Genomic DNA, 24446 nt, shown 5'->3' with positions numbered 1-24446 from the left:
CAAATGATACTCAAAGCTAAATGTGATTCCATTCATCCACTTAACTGTGATTTGTAACAGTGAGTTTCTACTTTAACATATTCCACAGCTTTCTAATTCCATCTACTTATCTCTACACTATTTTTAAAATGCCATTATCCATTTCTCTTGTCCTTTGAAAGTTATGGGTATCAGATATTGCAGTGATATATTGCTTATTACTGTATTTTTCAGAATATAAGACACACCAGAATATAAGGCACACCTACCTTTTTTGGTGAGGAAAAGAAGAAAAAGAAATTTCCCTCTGCCTCTGAGCAATTTTGCCTCCTTGCAGCAAACAGCAAACAGCCTGCTTTACTTTCATTTTCATTTTCAGCATAGCTTGATTAGCACAAGGAAAAAAAAAATCTGCTCCAGCAATTTACCTCTTTGCAGCAAGCAGCAGAGCCTGCGCAAAACAGCTGAGAGCAAATCAGCTGAGAGTCGGGAGGCCAATCCAATCAACTTGTGCTAATTAGGCTGTGCTGAGCTGAAAGGAGCTGTTTTTCCTTGCTGTTTGCTTGCAAGGAGGTAACTGCTGGGAGGCAGAGGCCAAAGAGTGGGGGCCAGTGGGTGGGCGGGGCTACATTTGGTGTATAAGACCAAATGTAAATTTTCATCCCCTTTTGTGGGGGGGGGGGAAGTGTGTCTTATACTCCAAAAAATACTGTATGTGCTATGCTAATCACTTATTATTGAGGTATTGTAACTGAGAAGTTAATGACTACATTTTAAGCATATAAAACTTACAGTTACTATATCAGGACAGCTGAAATATCATATGAAGCTTTTGTGCTGGAATTTCTTCTTGCAAAACTGGAAAAAAAAGTTTACTTACACCAAATTCTTGTAGGCAGCTGTCTTGCTACCAACAATGGCATCATCTATTTTCAAAGTTTTTAGATCAAATTGATTTTCTCAACTGAACGTATAGAATATATTTGATGCCTAGATACGATTGTGTCTTGTTTTTTCATATGATAAAGTAGATTCAGCAGAGCTGATTAAAGCTTGGAATAGTAACACGATTCAAGTGATGCTAAGCATCTCAATCCAAAATAGATTTTCATGGAAGTGAAGGTGAGTTTATGCCATCACTAGAAGCTTTTAATTCTATGTGTATCGCCCTAAATCCTTTAGTGAAATCAAGGGGATTAACAACCGCACTGCCTCCTCCCACAGATTAGGGATGTGAATGCTTTGAAAATGATTTGGAATAAGCGCTTTAGACTTCATACAGTATGACTACTACACTTCTCTGCTTTAAGGATCCCAAACACTTCTTAAAATCCTTAAGTAATTAACTAGGTATGTTGGGACTGGTAATTGCAAAATATCTAAGAAATATACTAGGTCGTGTTTGGAGAAACTAAAGAGCTATCGTTCCAATATTCCAGGATTAAAGGCAGTAGATTGGGGAAGACTGCATTGTTGCTTCCTGCTATCTTCTCAAGAAATTACAGCTGGCTTTACACATTGTATTACTTACAGCCACACATTTATTTTAATCAACTTGTTTTTGAAGAAGTCGCAATGGCTTGGTTCAGAAATATTACTAAAGTTAGACGGTGGCGCCTTTCAGCATATACTACTGACTATTTCCAATGTGATTGATTGATTATGTGCCATCTACCATATTTTTTTGGAGTATAAGACGCTCCGGACTATAAGACGCACCTACCCTTTTTGGGGAGGAAAACAAGAAAAAAAATCTGCCTCTGCCTCCCAGCAATTTGCCTCCTTGCAGTAAACAGCAAACATCCTGTTTTAGTTTCAGTTTCAGTTTCAGCACAGCCTGATTAGCACAAGAAAAAAAAAATCTGCCTCTGCCTCCTAACAATTTGCCTCCTTGCAGCAAACAGCAAACAGCCTGTTTCATTTTCATTTTCATTTTCAGTACAGCCTGATTAACACAAGGAAAAAAAAATCTGCCTCTGCCTCCCAGCAATTTACCTCCTTGCAGCAAATGGGGTGCGCAGCAATAGGCAATGGCAATCCCTGCAGTTTGAAACAGCTGATGGTCGGGAGGCCGAGCCAATGAACAAATCAGCTGCTTGTGCTAATCAGGCTGTGCTGAAGCTGAAACGGGCTCTTTGCTCTTTGCTGCAAAGAGGTAAAGTGCTGGGAGGCAGAGGCCAAAGGGTGGGGGCTGGCGGGTGGGTGGGGCTACATTCACTTTATAAGACACACCCAAATTTTCACCCTCTTTTAGGGGGGAAAAAGTATGTCTTATACTTTGAAAAATACGGTAGTTGTTTTCAACTCCTATTTGATCACATAAACTGATTTTCTCCATGACAGTGTACCCCCTACTTCTTTTTTCAAGTCTCCAAATGGTGCACTCTTTGCCACTGTAACCAGCTGATCATCCTCTTCATCTTCTCCTCCACCTTTCCCAGCACTAGAGCCTTTTCCACAGCAGTAGATCTTCATGTAATGTGTGTGACATAGAATAATTTGAGCCTGGCCATTTGTGCCTTGAGTGAAAACTCTGGGTTGATTTAGTCGATGATCCATTGGTTTGTTTTCTTGGCTGCCCAATGTATGGGCCAGGATTTTCCAATAGCTATGTAAGAAACCCAGATCAAGGTTTAAGTGGTGGGACTGATCTCTGGGGGGGGATGAGTCTGCCTATCGAGATGAGGTGGAACGGTTGCTTTCGTGGTGTGGAGACAATAACTTGATCCTTAACACGAATAAGACCAAGGAGCTTATAGTGGACTGTAGAAGGAATAGATCAGACATCCACCTGTTGCTTATCAATGGAGACCGAGTGGAGCAAGTGGCCAGTTTTATGTTTCTGGGTGTTATCATAAAAGAGGATCTGACTTGGGGCACTCACATTGCACCACTGGTCAAAAGGGCCCAGCAGAGATTATACTACTTGAGATTTCTTACAAAACAACAACTGAATGAAAAACTGCTGGTGACCTACTGCTCCACCATAGAGAGTATTTTAACTTACTGCATCTGTGTATGGTTTGTCAATTGCACAGTGGCAGATAGGACAGCATTCCAGAGGGCCAACGTCATTACCCAGAGGATCATTGGTTGCTCTCTCCCCTCTTTGGAAGAGCTTTATAGCTCCCGCTGCCTTAAGAAAGTTCAAAACATTCTTAAAGATCCATCTCATCCTGGGCACCCTTTTTTTTGAACTATTACCATCTGGCAGACGGTACAGGATAATAAAAACAAGGACAAATAGGCTGAAAAACAGCTTCTAACCCAGGGCAATAACCATATTGAATTCTGCGGTATAGTGTAATATTGGGTTTTCAATTTCAATTGTATAGAATGTGTGAAGGATGTATGTTTGTGTTTTTATTTTTATAGTTATAATGTACACTGAAGACGGCATTTAATTTTGTTGTACTATGTGCAATGACAATAAACTAAACTAAACTAAACTAAACTAAACTAAACTAAACTAAACTAAACTAAACTAAACTAAACTAAACTAAACTAAACTAAACTGGCTGCAGCTCAATTTCTGAGTAATGCACTTTTGATTAAAAGAAATGTTTCTGAATGACGCTTGCAGCATTGATGGCAATTGTAAATAAACCTATATATCTTACTTCACAGTGAATCTTCCCAATAGTTTTAGTCCATTTCGAGAAGGAAGATTCATAGAAAAGCGTTTAAGGTCCTCTTCGGAAGGCACTGCTGGGAACAGTCGGATGATCCTAAAGCCAAAAGATGGAAACCCAGAAGACATAAATTGTTTAAGGAAACAGAGAACGAGTTCCTCCTCATCTAAAATGAATAGCTTGGTAAGTTTGCAAAGCCTCGTTGCTTCTTTCAATCTTGTTCTTGATGAATAAACAAAATCTGGTAGCATAAATGGAAATTTTTGGTGATGTGTTGGTTGTCAGGTTTTCTGAGCCTGAGCCTGCATTATATGTTCTTTATGTAGAAAACAGTTGCACGACTATGGGCAATTGGACAGTTACAATCACAGTTGCAATTTTTTGGATCTATGCTACAGGAAAACTGAAAACACATATTTTATCTGTAGAAACTTCCATATTTAGTCTGGAGCATCTCTAGTTTAGGTGACATGGTGGCTCAGTGGCTAAAATGCTGAGCTTGTTGATGGAAAGGTCGGCAGTTCAGCAGTTCGAATCCCTAGTGCCACATAACAGGGTGAGCTCCCGTTACTTGTCCCAGCTTCTGCCAACCTAGCAGTTCGAAAACACGTAAAAAAGGCAAGTAGAAAAATAGGGACCATCTTTGGTGGGAAGGTAACAGCGTTCCGTGCACCTATGGCATTTAGTCATGCTGGCCACATGGCCACAGAGAAGTCTTCGGACAGCGCTGGTTCCTTGGCTTTGAAATGGAGATGAGCACCACCCCCTAGAGTTGGGAACGACTAGCACATATGTGCAAGGGGAACCTTTACCTCTAGTTTAGAAGAGTTCGACTTTGGATAGCTGGTGGAATGGATTATATGGATGATGGAGATACATAAAATCCACAGTGTCGTAACAATGTTCTCTTGGGATGTATCTGACTCCAGTGGGAGCATAGTTTTATATAACAAATCAGGCTGAGTGAATAAAAACTTCCAGATGATGTTTGAGGCACTGGTGAATGTAAATGGGTTTTATCACACTCACAACTTTCTTTGATGTTCTCCCTCTTAGAGAAAAAGTAGAGGCTACTTATCTTGTTAAATAGAAGGAGATTCCAGTGGAGAAATTCCCTTTTATATACCTGTTTCCTACAACAGAATTTAAGGAGTGAAGATCAGTGATTCTGGTAGAATTTCAAAACTAATGTATGTATGTATGTATGTATGTATGTATGTATGTATGTATCTACACACACACACACACACACACACACACACACACACACACACACACACACACACACACATATATATATATATATATATATATATATATATATATATATATATATATATATATATGCATACAGTACATTGCAATAATGAATACTATATAATCCAATTTCCCTAGTTGGAGGTTCCATCTACTGTATTATTTATTTCTCTGTTTACATTCTGAGCTTTTTTCTTTTTATGGAGCAAATTTCATAAAACTAGAGATCTTTATGTTCTTTCCTTCCCAATAATATCTTTGAAGGATGCCATGAGATGTCATATTCTACCAAAGGGTTTCCTTGGACAAGAGGGAAAATATTCACACAGAATGTTTATTCTGAAGGTTTTATTTAGGCAAAAGGGAAAAATTGGAGTACAACATGGAACTGAAAATGTAACCAAGCAAAAAGAAAGCAAAAAAAACCATGAATGTCTATGGAGATTCTCAGTCATCCAGCTCATGGTTGTCCCAAAGGTGCTTTTTTTTCCAAGAGGCAACTGGAGTTTCTGGTTTTTCTTTGAAGATGTTTCGCTTCTCATCCAAGAAGCTTCTTCAGCTCTGTCTAGATGGTGGGGAATGGAAGGATTTATACTCCTTGCAGACAGCTGGCCATTTGGATTCTTTTAGCAGGTCGTTAAAGCCACCTGGAGGTTTATCTGTATTCTCAGGGTCACCTGAGTGGTGGAAATGGGTGTGGAGCCTTCTTGGAACTGATGAAAGGACTGTGTGGTAGATTGGAGACAGATGATGTCATATTCCTCCTCCTCTGTTGAGAGAGGGCTGTTCAATTTTGACACAGATGGCCTCTTTAACCCCCCAAAGAAAAACCAGAAAGTCCAGTTGCCTCTTGAAAAAGTAAAGCACCTTTGGGACAAAAACCCAAGAGTAAGGGAAGACTTTGTGGTATTCCATCATTGTCCTGAAGACGGCGGTGTTGCTTTTTAAAATATATATATATTTATAGCAGGAAAGGCAGGGGTGAAATGCTCCCGGTTCGGACCGGATCGCCTGATCCGGTAGCGATGGCGGCGGGTGGTTCGGAGAACTGGTAGCAAAAATCCCTGCCCTCCCCACCATGCTCAGCTGAGTCGCACAATCATCAGAGGCTTTTTTTTTTACTTTTAAAAGCATTTTTTCTACAACCTCTTCCCACGAAAAAATGCTTTTAAAAGTTAAAAAAAAAAGCCTCTGATGATCGCGCGGCTCAGTGGGATCCTCAGAGGCTTTTCAAAGCATTTTTTTCTGCAACCTCTTGGCCGAAGAGGTGGTAAAAAATGCTTTGAAAAGTCTCTGATGATCCCAGCTGAGTTGCCTGATCGGCAGAGAGGCATTTTTTAAAAAGCCTCTCTGACGATCCCAGCTGAGTTGCCTGATCGCCAGAGGCTTTTCAAAGCATTAGAGAAAATGCTTTTTCTAAAAAAGTTGGCCACACCCACCCAGTCACATTACCCCCCCCCCACCAAGCCATGCCCACAGAACTGGTAGTAACACATTTTACATTTCACCCCAGGATGAAATCCAGCAGGTTCTGACAAGTTCTGGAGAACCAGTAGCGGAAATTTTGAGTAGTTCAGAGAACCGGCAAATACCACCTCTGGCTGGCCCCAGAGTGGGGTGGGAATGGAGATTTTGCAATATCCTTCCCCTGCCACGGCCACCAACCCACAGAACCGGTAGTAAAAAAATTTGGATTTCACCACTGAGGAAAGGTAATAACTAAGAAGTAGCCAATTAAAGCTATTTTTCAGGATGGTGTTTTATGTAAAAGAAGCTTTGGAGTCAGTACCATGCTTTTCAGGTATCAAAGAAAGGAGCCCTTTGAGATGCTTTGTGTGAAGGTGGTGAGCAGGTCCTGGTTCCTTCATTCTTCTGCTGATTTTGCCGTGTCTTGAGTGACCGAGGAATGACGACATCCTGAAATACTTGTGATATTGCTGATCTTAGAGAATATTAAACTGAAGAATAAAGAGAGCCAAGGAGAGCTAGCGAGCCATAAATAGCACAATATGTAATTAATAGTCTTTTTTCAGAAGCAACTTAAAGATCCGTCTATTTTTGCAAGAGTATCAAGGTGTTCCTAAATAGCTGTTGCGGTTGAGATGAAGATTGTGTGCATCTGGAAATCAACTGTTTCCTACAAATAAAACAAACTTATCCTTATATGATGTAACTCTCTGTGCCTCTAAAAGGCACTTCCAATTTCATTTTTGCCATGACTAAATTAACTATTACCATTTGTCTTTTCTTCTAGGAAGCACCATTAGAATAGAATAACAGAGTTGGAAGGGACCTTGGAGGTCTTCTAGTCCAACTCCCTGCTTAGGCAGGAAACTCTACACCACTTCAGATAAATGATTATCCAACATCTTCTTAAAAACTTCCAGTGTTGGAGCATTCACAACTTCAGGAGGCAAGTTGTTCCACTGATTAATTGTTCTAACTGTCAGGAAATTTCTCCTTAGTTCTAAGTTGCTTCTCTTCTTGATTAGTTTCCACCCATTGCTTCTTGCTCTGCCCTTAGGTGCTGTGGAGAATAGCTTGACTCCCTCTTCTTTGTAGCAGCCCCTGAGATATTGGAATACTGCTATCATGTCACCCCTGGTCCTTCTTGTCATTAAACTAGACATTAATATTATTCAGTGCCACCCTGCCTCTTATCCCTTATTCCAGATATTTATTGAAACTTTTTGTTTCTTGCCTTTTTCTGGTCATTATATCACAGTGATCATATTTGGCATTCACAGCTGTATTTGTTTGTCTTTTCTGCCTAAGCTGACAAACCTCAATTTGAGCGATTTCAAAATGAAATTAAATCCGGCTTCTAAATAGGTGCTAAATACACTGCTCAAAAAAATAAAGGGAACACAAGCAGAAGACATCCGAGATCTGAATAAATGAAATAGCCTTATTAAATACTTTGTTACATACAGTAGTTTTGTGTTCCCTTTAGTTGTTTGAGCAGTGTATAAACTACTGTATGTAACGAACAAAGTATTTAATAAAGCTATTTCATTCATTCAGATCTCAGATGTCTTCTGCTTGTGTTCCCTTTATTTTTTTGAGCAGTATATTACCAACTTACGTTATTATTGCTAACTTATGTTAGGAATGCTGTGTCTGGAATGATCCCGTTTTCTTTTTAAAAAATCAGTTATTTTTAATTATCACCTTTGCAGTAGCTTCTCTTTTCCATAAGATGTCAGTGTTGCTCTATTTGAACAGACCTAGAAATATTCTTCCAGTTGAGAGAGCTGGCTCAGGAAGCAAAAAAATAAAAAATAAAAATAAAAATCTGTTGCAGGTATCCTAACTTCATTGATTTGGGCCACTTTCCAATGATTTCTTGTTAATAGAATTTTGGAAAGAGAACGGTTTTGGGAAGGAAAGTGAAATCTATGGTTGGGGTTTCATATCCAGACTGAAATTGATCATGGAATTCTTCAAAAATCATGTTAAATTTAGGTGTGAGATCGGGGGGCAAATATTGCTATATTTGAATGGAAGGAATATAATCTATTTCTTCCATTGCTTGGAGCCTTCTAATGGACCATCTTTTCAGATTTTTTTTGAGGGGGTCTCTGAATGTTGGATTTCAATACTTACAATGAAAGAAATCTTCAAGCAATCATGTGTAGATTGATGAACATAATATATAAATATACAATATCGTAATGGATTTCCTTGCCATTTATTTATTAAATTTATATGTCCACCCACTCCACAAGATGGTCATGTATTAAGTACACAAGTCACCTAAATTAACAGTATCCTGTCCATTCCTTGAGACTAACAGTTCAAGATACCTCCAGATAATCAAACAAGACTTTGCTTCAGTTAACACCACATCTCTTGCATAGTTGGGAGTCCAACTCTGAGTAGATTTGAGTGATTTTATTTATTCATTTATTTATTTATTCGTGACTTTATCAGTTTCTCCTCCAATTAATTTTAAATAGGACTGCCAGATGGCAAAGCTGCAATGTGGTGAAAAATTTAAAAAGTGATCCTTAATATAGGTTCTTGCCAATATTTGTTTATCAGTGTCCTGTAGGTTCCTGTAGAGAGAGTTTCTTCTGCTGTTTCATCTGCAGGAGTTCCTGTGGAAAATCAGGGAATTCTCTTGCATTCGTGGATAGAGAGAAACCACGTAGGTAAAATCTAATCCAAGGCTATTGACATTCTTTACTTTTCTTCCAAGTGTTGACTGTGCCCTCAATCAATCATGTACCAGAGCCTTAGATATATAACCCCCTTCTGGAACTCAACAGGATCCATTAGGTACCTGGGGCACACTGATTGAATATGGTTGCATAGAATTGGAAAAAAATGCAAACAAGCTGTTATGAAGTATTTTTAAACGTTTCAAAAAATCACTTTGAAGGTGGCAGAAATAGATGGAATGTGGCGTTCTTGGTTGTTTGCTTGCAGATGCTTCATTCTGTTAAGATGATTAACAGAGGGATAGAATCAAGATGATGTGAAGGTTTAATACCAATTTGTAATCCCTTGGTAAGGCCACACTTGGAATACTGCATCCAGTTTTGGTTCGCCGTGATGTAAAAAAAGATGTTGAGATTCTAAAAAGAATGCAGTGAAGAGCAACAAAGATGATTAGACTAAAACAGATAAAGAACGGTGGCTGGAATTGGGTATGTCTTGTTTAATAAAAAGAAGGACTGGGGTGACATGATAGCAGTGTTGCGATATCTCAGGGGTTGCCACAGAGAGGTGGGAGTCGAGCTATTCTCCAAAGCACCTGAGAGCAGAACAAGAAGCAACTGGATGAAAACTAATCAAGGAGAGAAGCAACTTAGAACTAAGGAGAAAGTTCCTGACATTTAGAACAATTAATCAGTAGAACAACTTGCCTCCAGAAGTTGTGGCTGCTCCATCACTGGAAGTTTTAAAGAAGAGATTGGACAGTGATTTGTCTGAAATGGTATAGGGTTTTCTGCCTGATTAGGGGGTTGGACTAGAAGACCTCAAAGTCCCTTCCAACTCTGTTTATTCTATTCTATTCTATTCTATTCTATTCTATTCTATTCTATTCTATTCTATTCTATTCTATTCTATTCTATTCTATTCTATTCTATTCTATTCTATTCTATTCTATTCTATTCTATTCCATTCCATTCCATTCCATTCCATTCCATTCCATTCCATTCTATTCTATTCTATTCTATTCTATTCTATTCTATTCTACTCTACTCTACTCTACTCTACTCTACTCTACTCTACTCTACTCTACTCTCTCTTGTAAGAATCTTGAAGGGGCTATATGTCAGCAATAGTTAGCTGCAAATGTGGTCTTTAACACTGTTAGTTAGGACCAGAGCATACATTGGAGTAAAAACTTGAAGCAGGTATTTGTGACCTTCTAAACATTGCTGAAACACAATCCCTGGTACGCATCTCATGCTAGTTGCAATGTGCAAAGGGTTTTAGTTTAACATCATCTGAAAGGCACAGATTCTCTCACTTGCCTTAGAGCAGGGGTGGGGAACCATGGCCCTTTTATGACTTGTGGACTTCGACTCCCAGAATTCTTGAGTTAGCCATGCTGGCTCAGGAATTCTGGGAGTTGAAGTCCACAAGCCATAAAGGGCCCATAGTTCCCTACCCCTGCCTTAAAGAGTCACAATTAGTAGTTCAGTGGAACACAGATGAATAGAATAGAATAGAATAGAATAGAATAGAATAGAATAGAACAGAACAGAACAGAACAGAACAGAACAGAACAGAACAGAACAGAACAGAAAACACAACACAACACAACAGAACACAACACAACAGAACACAACACAACAGAATTCTTTATTGGCCAAGTGTGATTGGACACACAAGGAATTTGTCTTTGGTGCATATGGTCTCAATGTACATAAAAAGAAAAGATACACTCGTCAAGAATCACAAGGTACAACCCCCAGTGACAGTCATATGGTACAATAAGCAATCGAATCATACTAGGAAACAATCAATATCAATATAAATTGCAATAATAAACCAAACAAAGTTTTTGTGACCTGCAGTGAGCTGAAATTTAGTAGTATTCATCCAGTAAAAGAAATCTCTCTGGTGGACTGTATTTCATCCCATAATGTATGCACAGTTCACGGACTGAGTTCTTGTGGGAAAGCAATCTAATGTGACTATGATCTGCACAATTGGCAATGCATCTTCTGTGCTTTCATTATTTTCTTCTAAAGTGGTTTGAAATTGGAAAGGGGTAGAGGAGGCAGTCTGATGATTGTACCAGCGACAGATCTAGAAAAACTTTTCAAATGGAGGGAAAAACAAGGCTTTATGAAGCAAAATGTCTTCTGCGCATGCAAATTCTTATAAACATAGATCTACAAAAGCAGGATTCAAACTCAGCTGAAAAGAAGGGGCCTAGAATCTAAACAGAGATAAGCTCTATCTTTTTAAATATTATTTTCCTCGCTCATATTTTTCAATAAGGAGAAACAGGAGATAAACTTAGAAGGATGAGTGTTTATTTATTTATTTATTTATTTCATGTATTTATATGCCACCCTTCTCCAGAAGGACTCAGGGTGGCGAACACAAGTTAAAAACATGTACAACAAAATCCCATTTTAAACCAAATTAACTAATAAATAATAAATAATAAAACCCAGAATCAGAGTCAGCCTATTTCCTTGAACAGCCAAGTCTTCAGGTCCCGACGGAAGGAGCGGAGATCAGGAGCTGTCCGTGTCACTGCGTTATTTTAGTTACCAGCTGAGCTCATTATTTCTGGACTGTCAGACTCTCCGTAGCTTGCCAACTTCTTATCAGTAAGCTACGTGTTTCCGTATCCACCCACATTCCTTCACATCACCTCTTTCCTTTGTTCTCTTTCCAGAAAGGTCCGGCTGAGAGATAGCCGGCCCGAATTACTTTCAAAAATGTAACAATTAACTTTTCTTAGTTAGTGAGGTGTTTTATTTTCTTTATAACAAATAAATGAGTTTTATTAGAAACCTTCCTTCGCGTTTCTTTTTCGGAATATTGCAACAAGGAATAAACCTCGATTCATCTCCTCTAATTAAACCAGGGTAATTAGTCCCAGAGCCAAACATGGGATTAATAAATGCCCTGACAGTCCGGAGCTCAGTAGGCAACTCATTCCAGAGGGTGGGAGCACCCACAGAGAACGCCCTACCCCTGGGCGCTGCCATACGACATTGGCTCGCCGTCGGAACCCTGAGGAGAGCAGCCCTATGTGAGTGAACAGGACGGTGAGAGGCAAGCAGGAGAAGGTCCTGCAAATATCCCGGACCTAAGTCATGTAGGGCCTTACAGGTGAGAACCAGCACCTTGAAGCGGACCCGGAGAACCACTGGTAACCAGTGCAGCTCACGCAGGAGAGGTGTTATATGGGAGTAATGAGGGGCTCCCATAACAACCTGTGCGGCTGAATTCTGGATCAGCTGGAGTCTCCGGGTGCATCTCAGGGGCAGGTCCATGTAGAGGGAATTGCAGTAATCCAAGCAGGAAGTAACCAGGGCATGAGTGACAGTGCGAAGGTCATCTCGGTCCAGGAAAGGGCGCAACTGGTGCACCAGGCGAACCTGTGCGAAGGCCCCCCTGGTCACGGCTGTCAGGTGGTCTTCTAGGGACAGCCGAGCATCCTGGAGGACACCCAAGTTGCGAGCCCTATCAACGGGGGCAAGTTTTTCCCCCCAAAAGTGATGGGGTCTCTGAAACCCGAGATGCCGGCATCCACAGCCACTCAGTCTTGGAGGGGTTGAGTCTTGAGTCTGTTTCTACCCATCCAGGCCCGCACCGCCTCCAGGCAACGGGACATCACGGAAAGGGCATCTCTGGGGTGGAGATGTATAACTGGGTATCATCAGCATATTGATGATATCTCACCCTGAAGCCACGAATGATCTCACCCAGCGGCTTCATATAGATGTTAAAGAGCAGAGGGGAGAGAACCGACCCCACAATTTAGGGGCCTCGGGGTGGACCTCTGCCCCCCTGCCCAAACAAACTGCAAGCAACCTGAGAGGTAGGAAGGGAACCACTGTAAAACAATGCCTTCCACCCCCAACCCCACAAGTCGCTGCAGTAGGATACCATGGTTGATGGTATCAAAAGCCGCTGAGAGGTCAAGTAGGACCAGGATGGAGGAACAACCACCATTTTTTTTAGTTTAGTCTGTAGAAGAAGCCTGGCAGTAATCTTCAAGTTTATGTAGATAAAGGAGGTTAAAACACAACTAAAGTGAAGGACAAGTGTTTATTATTGCTTGATATTAATTCTACATAGTGTGAGAATAGGGGCCTTACATGACAAAAAGGGGCTACAGCAGAGGTGGGTTTCACCAGGTTCTGACCAGTTCTGGAGAACCGGTAGCGGATATTTTGAGTAGTTCAGAGAACCGGTAGTAAAAATTCTGACTGGCCCTGCCCCCATCTATTCTCTGCCTCCCAAGTTCCAGCTGATCAGGAAGAAATGTGTTCCAGGAAAACACCTTTGCTTTCGGGGGGGGGGGGGAAACCCTAACACTAACTCTAACCCCAGTGTTACTATTACAGAGTTTTCCCCTATCTGCCTTTGCTGTCTGGAATATCTACTGGAAATTTAATTAATCTGCAGGCTCACTAATTTAGAGCTAAAGTGAGGCTCGTGTGTATTCATTCCCCCCCTCCTTTTCCATTCCTATTTTTAATGACCCTGCACCAATTGCATTTCTAAGAATGGGAAAGTTGAGTTGAAGGCCGTGGTGGGATCCTAGTAAATCATGACTGATGCCTTTGTGATCAGAAAAGAAGCTTCCAATCAACTCAGGAGATTGTGTGGCTGTTCGTTGTTCCTTTCCGGTTCAGACTTTTGAGTTGAAGTCACCTACCGAATGGGTCCAGTTGGGAAGGTAGTAATATCTGCAGGGGATATTACACTGAGAAAATACAAAAGCATTGCTAATTACAAAACAATCAAAGCTCCAGTCCCCAGACTTGCTGTGTTTGCTCCATATAAATGATTGTAGTTTTTTTAAAAGTAAGAATTATTTCAATTAGTATGTGTACGTGCCTTTTTAAAGGAGTTCCCCTGAGAGGTGGGTTTTACATAATTTTGCCACCGGTTTGTCACACACCGAAAATGTGAGTGCGCATGTGCGCTTGCTTTGCTCGCCTGCACACCTTCCGCACATGCGCGCAGCCTTCCGTGCATATGCTTTGCTCACGGCACGGCTTGCACACATGCACGCGGCTTAGAAAACATGGCTAAATAGCATGGCATAGCGCCGGGGCGGGTTGCTTCCCAAGTCCCAGCTGATCAGGAAGAAATGGGGATTTTACAGTATCCTTCCTCTGGATTGGGGTGGGAATGGGGATTTTACAGTATCCTTCCCCTGGAGTGGGGTGGGAATGGAGATTTTACAGTATCCTTCCCGTGGAGTAGGGTGGGAATGGAGATTTTACAGTATCCTTCCCTTGCCATGCCCACCAAGCCACGCCCACCAAGCCACGCCACGCCCACCAAGCCACACCCACAGAACCAGTAGTAAAAAATTTTGAAATCCACCACTGGGAGCAACAAACCCACCACTGGAAGCCACCCTGGGTCTTTGGAGAGGGGCGGCACATAAATTGAATAAATTGAAATTGAATTGAATATATGATGCTGCTTCTGGTATGTTCATGGTAATGATCATTTAATTTTCTTGGCAGTGCTATGGAATTGGCTTATCATGCTTTCTCCTAGGATGTTGTCAAGTTCCCAGTCCAAAGTCCCAGTCTAGTCTTGGGATTCTTTGGTAGGTTCCTACTCTTATGCCTCCCTACCTTGTGACGTGAGATATGGTGTACTGAGTTCCTTCAGCAGTCTGTAAAAATGCCAATTTACCTAAGGCCTTTGAAGCCAGCAAGAATGGATCAATATAGGATAGTGATATGTTCTCAATTAGAACAGATAGAGTGATACTGAAATTGAGAAATGAGTACCAAATGAATCCCAGACTGACTTATGACACACTTATCTTTGGCATCATAGCCACAGCTTACTCTGTTAAAGCAATGTTCTGTTTTGATCTGTGGGAATTATAAACTCAGATCCTGGACTGGATTTGCACAACATTAGGTTGCAATTTGATTAAGCCATTTTACGGCTTGGTGAGCTATGATGTTCAAAATGGCTGTATCCACACAATCATCTTAATTAGGCCAAGGAAAGAGCTAGGATGCTAATCTTGGTTAATCTTTATGTGATTTAGCCTGATGGTTAGTTTACAGATCAACACTGTGTGAATTCAAAATGAATGTATTCAGTATTAGGTTAAATATATTGTGTATTGTGTAAAATATATACACCATATATTTTAGCCTTTAAACCCTATGAGCAAAGAGTAGAAGAGTTCAAGGAAATAGGGGTGAAGCAGCTCACAAGTTCAGCTATTACTGGAAATTCTTAGCAATTACTTTTTAATTGTAGAAGCAATTTGAAATATACTATCTGTGTATATGGATTTAATCTGGTTTAGTGTTATCCTATATTTTATTTTTATAAACTGCTTTCTGTCTGCCCAAATGAAAAAAAGAAGACATATAGTCAACAATAAAAGTAATGTAAACTATTCTGAATTGTAGACATTCTGGGATACTGAATACCTGTGGATTTTCATTATTGAAAGGTGGGGAAATTCTCGTTGATTGAGAATGTATTAACTGGCCATTCAGTAAATTGAAACAATAAATTATTCTTCACTGAATACCCAATGAAGAAAAGAAAAAAAAGACCCAAATCTTTGCTTTTTCCCAATGTAGTATATAACTCAGTTAAACATATTTCTCTCTTTCTTCTTCCCCCATTACCCCATCATTTTAGATTGCCTTTATCTTTCTATAGTGATTAGATACTACGTTGTGGCACTCCTGGGAGTAATTTGGATGAGCAAAAGCATTACTAATAGGGAAAAATTGCTGCCTCCAGCGAATATGTTCTGTTATTATTCAAAATGCCACCTTACAAGAATGTGATTAATTTCAGATCAGAACTTCCCTTTTTTAATGATACACTCATGTAATGGTGAACATGGGTCATTTGGTCTCCTGGCCTAAAATTTCTGACGGGCAGCGAGGTGTTTTATTTTTGCCATCCAATTGCTTGGCAAATACTATTAATTATAATCCGACTTGTTTGTTTCAGTTAAGTGTTGTGCATGTTTTGATGGCAATGCAATGAGATGGATGTAACGGCTGGTCCTCAGCCTGGGATGTCAAACTCAAATAAGCGATGGAGATGAATTGCTAAATTAGCAGATGTCCAAGAGTTAATGGTGTGTGTGCATGTGTGTGTGTGCATGCATGTAGGCATTTATTTATTTCATTCTTGAAATGTCAGTGAACTGGATTTCAGAGTAAGTTATACATCATTTACTTCGTTTTTCATTTTAACCATGGATCATCAGTGCCATTTAAACCTGGGCTAATAGCTAATTTATACATAAGTCATCATTAATCCTCTAAGAAATTGTTCACGGAAGAACAATTTCAAAAATAGTTCTCTTAATCCAAATAAATGCTGCTGCTTCCAAAGCAGGATTTTGGCCTCTTTGACTCTTTAGAATTTGTTGTTGTTAGTTGCAAAGTCGTGTCTGACCCATCACGACCCCATGGACAACGTTCCTCCAGGCCTTCCTGTCCTCTACCATCCTCTGGAGTCCATTTAAGCTCACATCTACTGCTTCAGTGACTCCATCCAGCCACCTCGTTCTCCGTCGTCCCCTTCTTCTTTTGCCCTCAATTTTTCCCAGCATTTAGGCTCTTCTCCAGTGAGTCCTTCCTTCTCATTAGGTGGCCAAAGTATTTCAGTTTCATCTTCAGGATCTGACCTTCTAAAGAACAGTCATGGTTGATCTCCTCTAGGACTGACTTGTTTGTTCGCCTTGCAGTCCAAGGGACTCGCAGGAGTCTTCTCGAGCACCATAGTTCAAAGGCCTCAATTCTTTGTTGCCCAGCCTTTCTTGTGGTCCAACTTTCACAGCCATACATTGTAACTGGGAAAACCATCTCTTTAGAACAGCTTCATTAAAATAATGATGTTTTTAGAGAAATAAGGCTGGTTGATCTCGCAAGCCTACTCTGAGATTGGATCCAGCCACTGTCATCCATATTTGAAGTAGGCTGTAAGACTTTCAAAATGCAATAGAAGCTTTATTGTGTGAATTCAGCCACCATATGTTATAGAATATAGATCATGGCTAATGTTTTATGAAACTAGCCATTTCAGGCGTAGTTCAGAGATAAACATGGCTTAGTCTGGGGTATAAACCAGGTCACAAATAATCACTCTCCTGAACCGTGTGTGTATGTGTATTAGGTTGCTATTTATACATTTATTTACCACAAAAATGTCAAAGGGTTCAAGATAATTTCCTATTAAAAACTGAAAAAAAAGCAAAGTTAATCTTCTTGACTCTGATAGAACCACTACTGTTACAGACAATTCTGATATTTTCTTTTTCCTGATCTGCTACTGCTAACTTCAGTGATTTGTGAGTTTTAATTGCAGCTAAGCACTAATATTTAAATTTTATACCTTTGCATTGCAAAACAAATTTATGATGCAGAACGCTAAGGCTTAAATTGAAGGCAATTATCTTTAAGATACAATCACAATACCCCAATTGTCCATGCATAGATCTATTAAAATTGTCCTTCACTTATTGTGCTTTGAAATGAATTTTTTGATTAGAGTTAGCCCTCCCCCTCCTCTATTTTAATGCAAACAGACCATTGACTGCAAATCAAAATAAGTCGTCGCTGGGAAGTGCTTCAAGGGCAGGACAAAACAGGAGGGCATATTTGGACATGGGATAATTACTTCTCTGTAGAGATTTTTTTTGTGTAGCTGTGGAACACTAGGTGGCAGCAAAGGTCTTTTTAAGAATTGGGGGGGGGGGAATATCCATAACTATAACAAAAAGACAACTTGCCTTTACTGTCATAATAAAGAAACCAAAAGCTTTCAATTAAAACATAAATGATGAGTTTACTTACTGTCTATTAATAACTGCGATAATACTTAAGGACCATTTGTAGCTGAGAAATGTCTAATTGGAACAAAAAAAAAAAAGGAAAGAAAAATCTGTAGAATTTGAAAGAGAAAAGAAGAGATGAGGGTTTTTGCAAGTAGAGATATTTTTTTTTTATTGATTAATTGTCTTCGTCTCAATGCTTGCCTTACTCCAATCGACTCTGGGAGGTTCACAGCAACACATAAGAAACAATAAAATGTAGGGAATTAACAAAGCATTACAAAATAACAAGATTGCAGCCTTACAGCAAAGCAATTATAAAGGGCAACAGGTTATGCTGTTTAATCAAGGGGGCCTTGTACAGGTAGTCCTCAAGTTACAACAGTTCGGTTAGTGAATACTCAAATCTACAACAGCACTGAAAAAAGTGTCATGACCGTTTATTAAATTTATGATCTTTACAGCATCTCCATTGTCATGTGATCAAATTTTGTGTGTTCATCTTTTTTTCTTTCTTTGAACTGGTTTTATTGCCTTTCCTTTCCTTTCCTTTCCTTTCCTTTCCTTTCCTTTCCTTTCCTTTCCTTTCCTTTCCTTTCCTTTCCTTTCCTTTCCTTTCCTTTTCTCAATGGTTGCGAACCTCCCAGAAGTGTTGGGAGTCAGCCAGCTTGCAACTTTAATAGTAAACAAACAAACAAACAAACAAACAAATTTTATAAGCACCTTATTAAACTATCAGATCTGATCTTGACCTGCACGATGCCCTGTAGAATTACAGAATTAATTCACTGGCGCATTCATATTTAGCCTGCTTTTTTCTCGCTCTCCGGCACCCTGTAAATCTCACGCCCCTCATTTCAGTTAAGTTCTAAGCACACATTTTCTAGAAACATGTCATGTCTTATGCTTATCCATCCAGCAAAATTTCAGAAGAAATTTCTAGAGCTCCTGTGATCCATAATTACAGATAGATTCTTGAAATGGTTTGGATAATAGTGAATTTTCCTAAAGTAGCTTTTTCTGTCCAAAGTGCTCTCCTGCACTTCAAGAACAAAGCATAAAATCAGTCTTCTCAGAGGGTATGTGGATAACCCTTTAATTTAAGGTAAAGGTAAAGGTTCCTCTTGCACATATGTGCTAGTTGTTCCCGACTCTAGGGGGCGGTTTTCATCTCCATTTTAAAGCCGAAGAGCCAGCGCTGTCCAAAGACGTCTCTGTGGTCATGTGGCCGGCATCACTGAATGCCAAAGGTGCACGGAACGCTGTTACCTTCCCACCAAAGGTGGTCCCTATTTTTCTATTTGCATTTTTTATGTGCTTTCAATCTGCTAGGTTGGCGGAAGCTAGGACAAGTAACGAGAGTTCACCCCAGGGGTGAAATGCTCCTGGTTCGGACTGGATCTCCCGATCCAGTAGCGATGGCGGCGGGTGGTTCGGAGATCCGGTAGCAAAAATCCCTGTGTCCCCTCCCCCACATGCCCAGCTGAGCTGCGCGATATCAGAGGCTGTTTTTTTTACTTTTAAAAACATTTTTTCTACATCTTCGGCCGAAAAAAATGCTTCTCCCAAAAACAAACAAACAAAAAAGCCCTACCCTAAATTAATGAGGGACATGGTGGCTCAGTGGCTAAGACGCTGAGCTTGTCGATCAAAAGGTCGGCAGTTAAGCAGTTCGAATCCCTAGTGCTGCGTAACGGGGTGAGCCAGTGGTGAAATGTAAAATTTGTTATTACCAGTTCTGTGAGCGTGGCTTGGTGGTGGTGGTGGTGGTGGTGGTGGTGGTAATGTGACTGGGTGGGTGTGGCCAACTTTTTTTTTTTTACTTTTAAAAGCATTTTTTCTACAATCTCTTTGGCAGAAGAGGTTGCAGAAAAAAATGCTTTTAAAAGTTAAAAAAAAAAGCCTCTGATGATCGCGTGGCTCAGCTGGGATCGTCAGAGGCTTTTAAAAGCATTTTTTTTTCTGCTACCTCTTTGGCCAAAGAGGTTGTAGAAAAAAAAATGTTTTTAAAAGCCTCTGACAATCCCAGCTGAGTTGCCTGATCGTCAGAAGCTTTTAAAAGCATTTTTTTTCTGCAACCTCTTCTGCCAAAGAGATTGTAGAAAAAATGCTTTTAAAAGTAAAAAAAAAAAAACGTTGGCCACACCCACCCAGTCACATTACCACCACCACCACCACCACCACCACCACCAAGCCACGCTCACAGAACTGGTAATAACAAATTTTACATTTCACCACTGACTCACCCCATTACGCAGCACTAGGGATTCGAACTGCTTAACTGCCGACCTTTTGATCGACAAGCTCAGCGTCTTAGCCACTGAGCCACCATGTCCCTCATTAATTTAGGGTAGGGCTTTTTTTTTTGTTTGTTTTTGGGAGAAACATTTTATGTACCGATGAGTCCAAAAATTGAACTTTCTGGGTTATGTTGGTATTATGCCTCATGGAAAGAAATGCTATATTCCACAGTGACAGCTGCAGATAAGCTGTCAACCATGGAGCTGGTAGAGGTATATCTCAGATGGTTTGTTGCCTCAGGACCTGGACAATTTGCTGTCACAAAAGGAAGCATGAATTCTACTTTGAATTCCACAGGAGAATATCAGGCCGTGTAACAAGTATCAGTTCCAAGTACACAAATAAAAATATAAGAGAATGGAGGAAGAACAAATGAACTGTTTTGGAAAGGCCACATCAAACTCCAGAACTTAACACCAAAGAAATGTTGTGACTGAAATTAAAAGAAGCAGTTTGTACTACAGAACTGAAGCAGTTTGTCGTAGAGGAATGAGCTAGAATTAGAATGGAATAAAATAACAGAGTTGGAAGGGACCTTGGAGGTCTTCTAGTCCAACCCCCTGCTTAGGCAGGAAACCATATACCATTTCAGACAAATGGTTATCCAATCTCTTCTTAAAAACTTCCAGTGTTGGAGCATTCACAACTTATGGAAGCAAGTTGTCCCACTGATTAATTGTTCTAACTGTCAGGAAATTTCTCCTTAGTTCTACGTTGCTTCTCTCCTTGATTCATCAGTGTTGTCATTGTTATTAAAAGCGATCCAATCATCTTAACTGATTCTAAATGGGCAGTTATTTTTTTCATATTGGTATATTACATGTAGGTCTCACTTAATACCAGTAACCACAATTGAGCACAGAATCTCAGTCATATAATTTGTCGCAGTGTTAAGCAGGTCTCCATGTGGCCTGACTTGATTTTATCAAGATTCTTACTGTGGTCATAAAATGAGTCACTGTACTTGTTAAGCAGATCACATGGTCATTAAGTGAACCATTGGTTGTAAGCGAATCCATTCTCCTGAATGTCTAAGGAGATTCTGTACTCAGGTCATGGTTGTACCAAAGGTGCTTTTTTTCAAGAGGCAACTGGACTTTCTGGTTTTTCTTTGAAGACGTTGCAGGCATATCAGAAAAGCTCAGAAGGACCTTCAGTCAACATAACATACTGTATGTGCACACTTCAAACCCAAGAATAACCTAAGGTAGAAGCTTGTCTACCCCAAGGGTAAAATACCCAGACAGAAACTGACCAATGTGGTATATGCAGTACAGTGCAGTGAGCCCATGTGCAGATCTGTAGATTGGGGAAACAAAACAACCATTTCATAAATGCATGGCACAACATAGGAGAACAAACACATCAGGACTAGATTCAGCAGTCCATCTGCATTTAAAAGACAAAGGCCATTCTTTTGAAGACAACAAAGTCCATAGGTTGGACAGGGAGGATGGCTGGTTTGAAAGAGGGATCAAAGAGGCCATCTCTGTCAAAATTGAACAGCCCTCTCTCAACAGAGGGAGAGGGATACACATCATCTATCTCTAATCTACAACACAGTCCTTTCAACAGTTCCAAGAAGGCTCCACAACCACTTGCATCACTCAGGTGACCATAATGACACAGATAAACCTTCAGGTGACCGTAACAACCTGTTAAAAGAATGCAAATGTCCAGCTGTCTGCAAGGAGTATAAATCCTTCCATTCCCCACCATCCAGTCAGAGCTGAAGAAGCTTCTTGGATGAGAAGCAAAACGTCTTCAAAGAAAAACCAGAAAGTCCAGTTGCCTCTTGGGGGAAAAAAAAAAGAACCTTGGGACATTCTCCTGAATTTTTTTTTCCTCTTTGCTGGAAACTCCCCTTACCAGTTATTATTTAATTTAAGGTAAAGTACAGGCCAGCAAACATTTCTGTAAATGGATGATGCCCGTTTCTATTTAATCTTCGAGCTGATTTTCATGGCTGTGGTACAAAAGGTGACTCCTTTGGCGGCAAGATGCAGGATATTATTTAACTGCAATCCACACGCTCCTTTTGGCAAGGAAAACAGTTCTCTGCATTTTCAATTACGATTCATGTAACTGGAAAATATTTTTTCCCCTTTCAACACTTTGCATTTTTCTGGGATGCAAATGTAGTAATAATGTAATAAAAGTTGCTTCTTGTTTTAACCAAGGAAACTTAATTGACGTTGATCAAATGTATTAATAAGTGGAAAAGAAGATAGCACAACACAACTAAGTTTTGTTCCCCATGCTGAGGCTTAAATTTATAGTACCTGTACTTTTTTAATCCATTTACAGTAGAAACCCCCAGAATTATTTCGGTTGCCATACATTTCATAAAGGTTTCAGTGAACTTAAAAAATGTCATAAGTCTTGTAGAGATTACTGGCCTGATGATTACTTTTTGGGGGTTCTTTATTCAAATTATATTTGATAAGGGAAACCCAACAGTCAAGTCAATCGGTAAGTTATATGAAAGGTAAATGAAAATAGCAGTTTAGTTCTGTTAAGATTAGTTCAGGAACTACGCATTGACCAAACCATACAGATCATTTTGATGGTTTTTGAGTCTTTTTAATAAAATGATCAGATTAAAAAAAATATATACTGTATAAATAGCAAAGAATTTAGAATGATAAAAAGATGTTTTTCATTGGTACAGAAAGCACCCAGACAGCCACTGCTGGTGGCATTGTATTCTGTTCCTTGAAGTGATTAAAATATATAAAATAACAGTAGCCAGAGACCATTTAATAATACGATAAAGAAAGTATTAAAAAGAGTAGTGTCTTTTTTCTTGTACTCTAGTGGTTCTACAGCAGTCATTATATTCAGTCTATTCTTACTGGCATTATGCCACTTCTGATAATAGCTGTACAGTCCAATGAACTGAAAGTTGTACATGAGTCCGTTTTTGCTATTATAGAGCGATTTCAGCGAAGGGCAGTTTATATCTGTGATCTTTCTAAACACAGTGTCCACAAGGGAATTCTAAACCGGACTTTTCAGATAACTGCTGATACAACAGGAACTGTATATGGGATACTAATGGAGTTCATATTTTTCAAGTTTAAGGAAAGGACAAATTTCACACAGCCCTCTCCCCTTCCCGAAAACCGGAAACAAACACTGAACTAATTTCCCATGATCTATTCCAGATTTTAAACACAGAACAATGGTCCGAAGCAGGGTGGATAAAAATCAATGATTTTTTTAAAAAAATCAAAAAAATCAGATTTTTTTGATTTAAATCGGATTTTTTTTATTTAAATCGGATTTTTTTGATTTTTACCGAATTTATTTTAATAAAAAACTTTTGAGGTAAAAATCTATCGTAAGATAGTTTTCTATTTAAGATACATAAATAATTTAGTTTATTCAGCATGAAATGGAGCTTAGTTATGTAGCATGAGGCTGTATATTCTGCAACACTGGGACTATCGGTGAGTCAACAGTGGGTCAAAGGAGTAGCAGAGATGACAGTTGCTCTTTAAAAATTATGATTTAAATCGAGTTGATTTAAATCAAATCCACCCTGGTCCGAAGTAATGAGAAAGTAGATTATAGTGAAAGTTTTGTAAGAGCTATGGGTTAGTAGAATGAGTTACTTAGAAAGTAGGCTGTGCAGTTACATTGCCTTCTGTTTTTTGTATCTTACCTTGCTGTACAGGCAATCCTTGACTTATGACTTCAGTTGGTGCCAGAATTCCCGCTGCTAAACAAGGGGATTGTTAAATGAACCACGCCTAATTTTACAATTTTTTTTTTGCCACGGTTCTTAAACAAATCACTGCAGCGTGTTAAGTGAATCATGCTCTTGTTAAACAAATCCAGCTTTTCTCATTGACTTTGCTTTTTGGAAGTCAGCTGGGGAAATCGCAAATGGGGATCACATGACCTTGGGATGCTTCAACCATCCTAAATGTTGCCCGGTGTCTGAATTTTGATCACATGACCATGGGGGTGCTGCACTGGTTGCAAACATGAGGACCATTCATTAGTCACTATTTTCAGTGCCAGTTTGAATGGTGGTAGGTCAAGGATTACTGTATGCCATAACTCTAAGCATTTTTATTTGGTTCTTCTATTAGAGCAGAGGGAAAAGTCTGAATTTTGCACAAAGAGTTGACTCCCACCATTCATTCACTTTCTCTTTGTTCTTTGTATTTGAATGAGGCAGTCTCTCTTTCTCTCTCTCTCTCTCTCTCCCTCCCTCCCTCCCTCCCTCCCTCTTTTCCTCCACTCTCTCTCACACATACAAACACACACATTTGTGT

General features: G+C 39.7%; 1 protein-coding gene across 2 annotated transcripts in view; it reads left to right on the top strand.

Moving 5' to 3' along the window:
• CCSER1 (coiled-coil serine rich protein 1) overlaps positions 1-24446 on the top strand; it is a 715197-nt gene that overhangs the window by 2229 nt on the left and 688522 nt on the right. For both annotated transcript variants that reach the window (XM_070948723.1, XM_070948724.1), the window contains exon 2: positions 3607-3794. In XM_070948723.1, the coding sequence (XP_070804824.1) occupies positions 3607-3794 (188 nt within the window). The remainder of the gene's footprint in view (positions 1-3606; positions 3795-24446) is intronic.

This window comes from Pituophis catenifer, unplaced genomic scaffold (genome assembly GCF_029215685.1).
Source record: "Pituophis catenifer annectens isolate HBS135680 unplaced genomic scaffold, rPitCat1.0.hap2 SCAF_8, whole genome shotgun sequence".
Taxonomy (NCBI): Eukaryota; Metazoa; Chordata; class Lepidosauria; order Squamata; family Colubridae; genus Pituophis; species Pituophis catenifer.
Note: the sequence above shows the minus strand (reverse complement) of the source record. Positions and strands in the feature narration are given on the sequence as shown.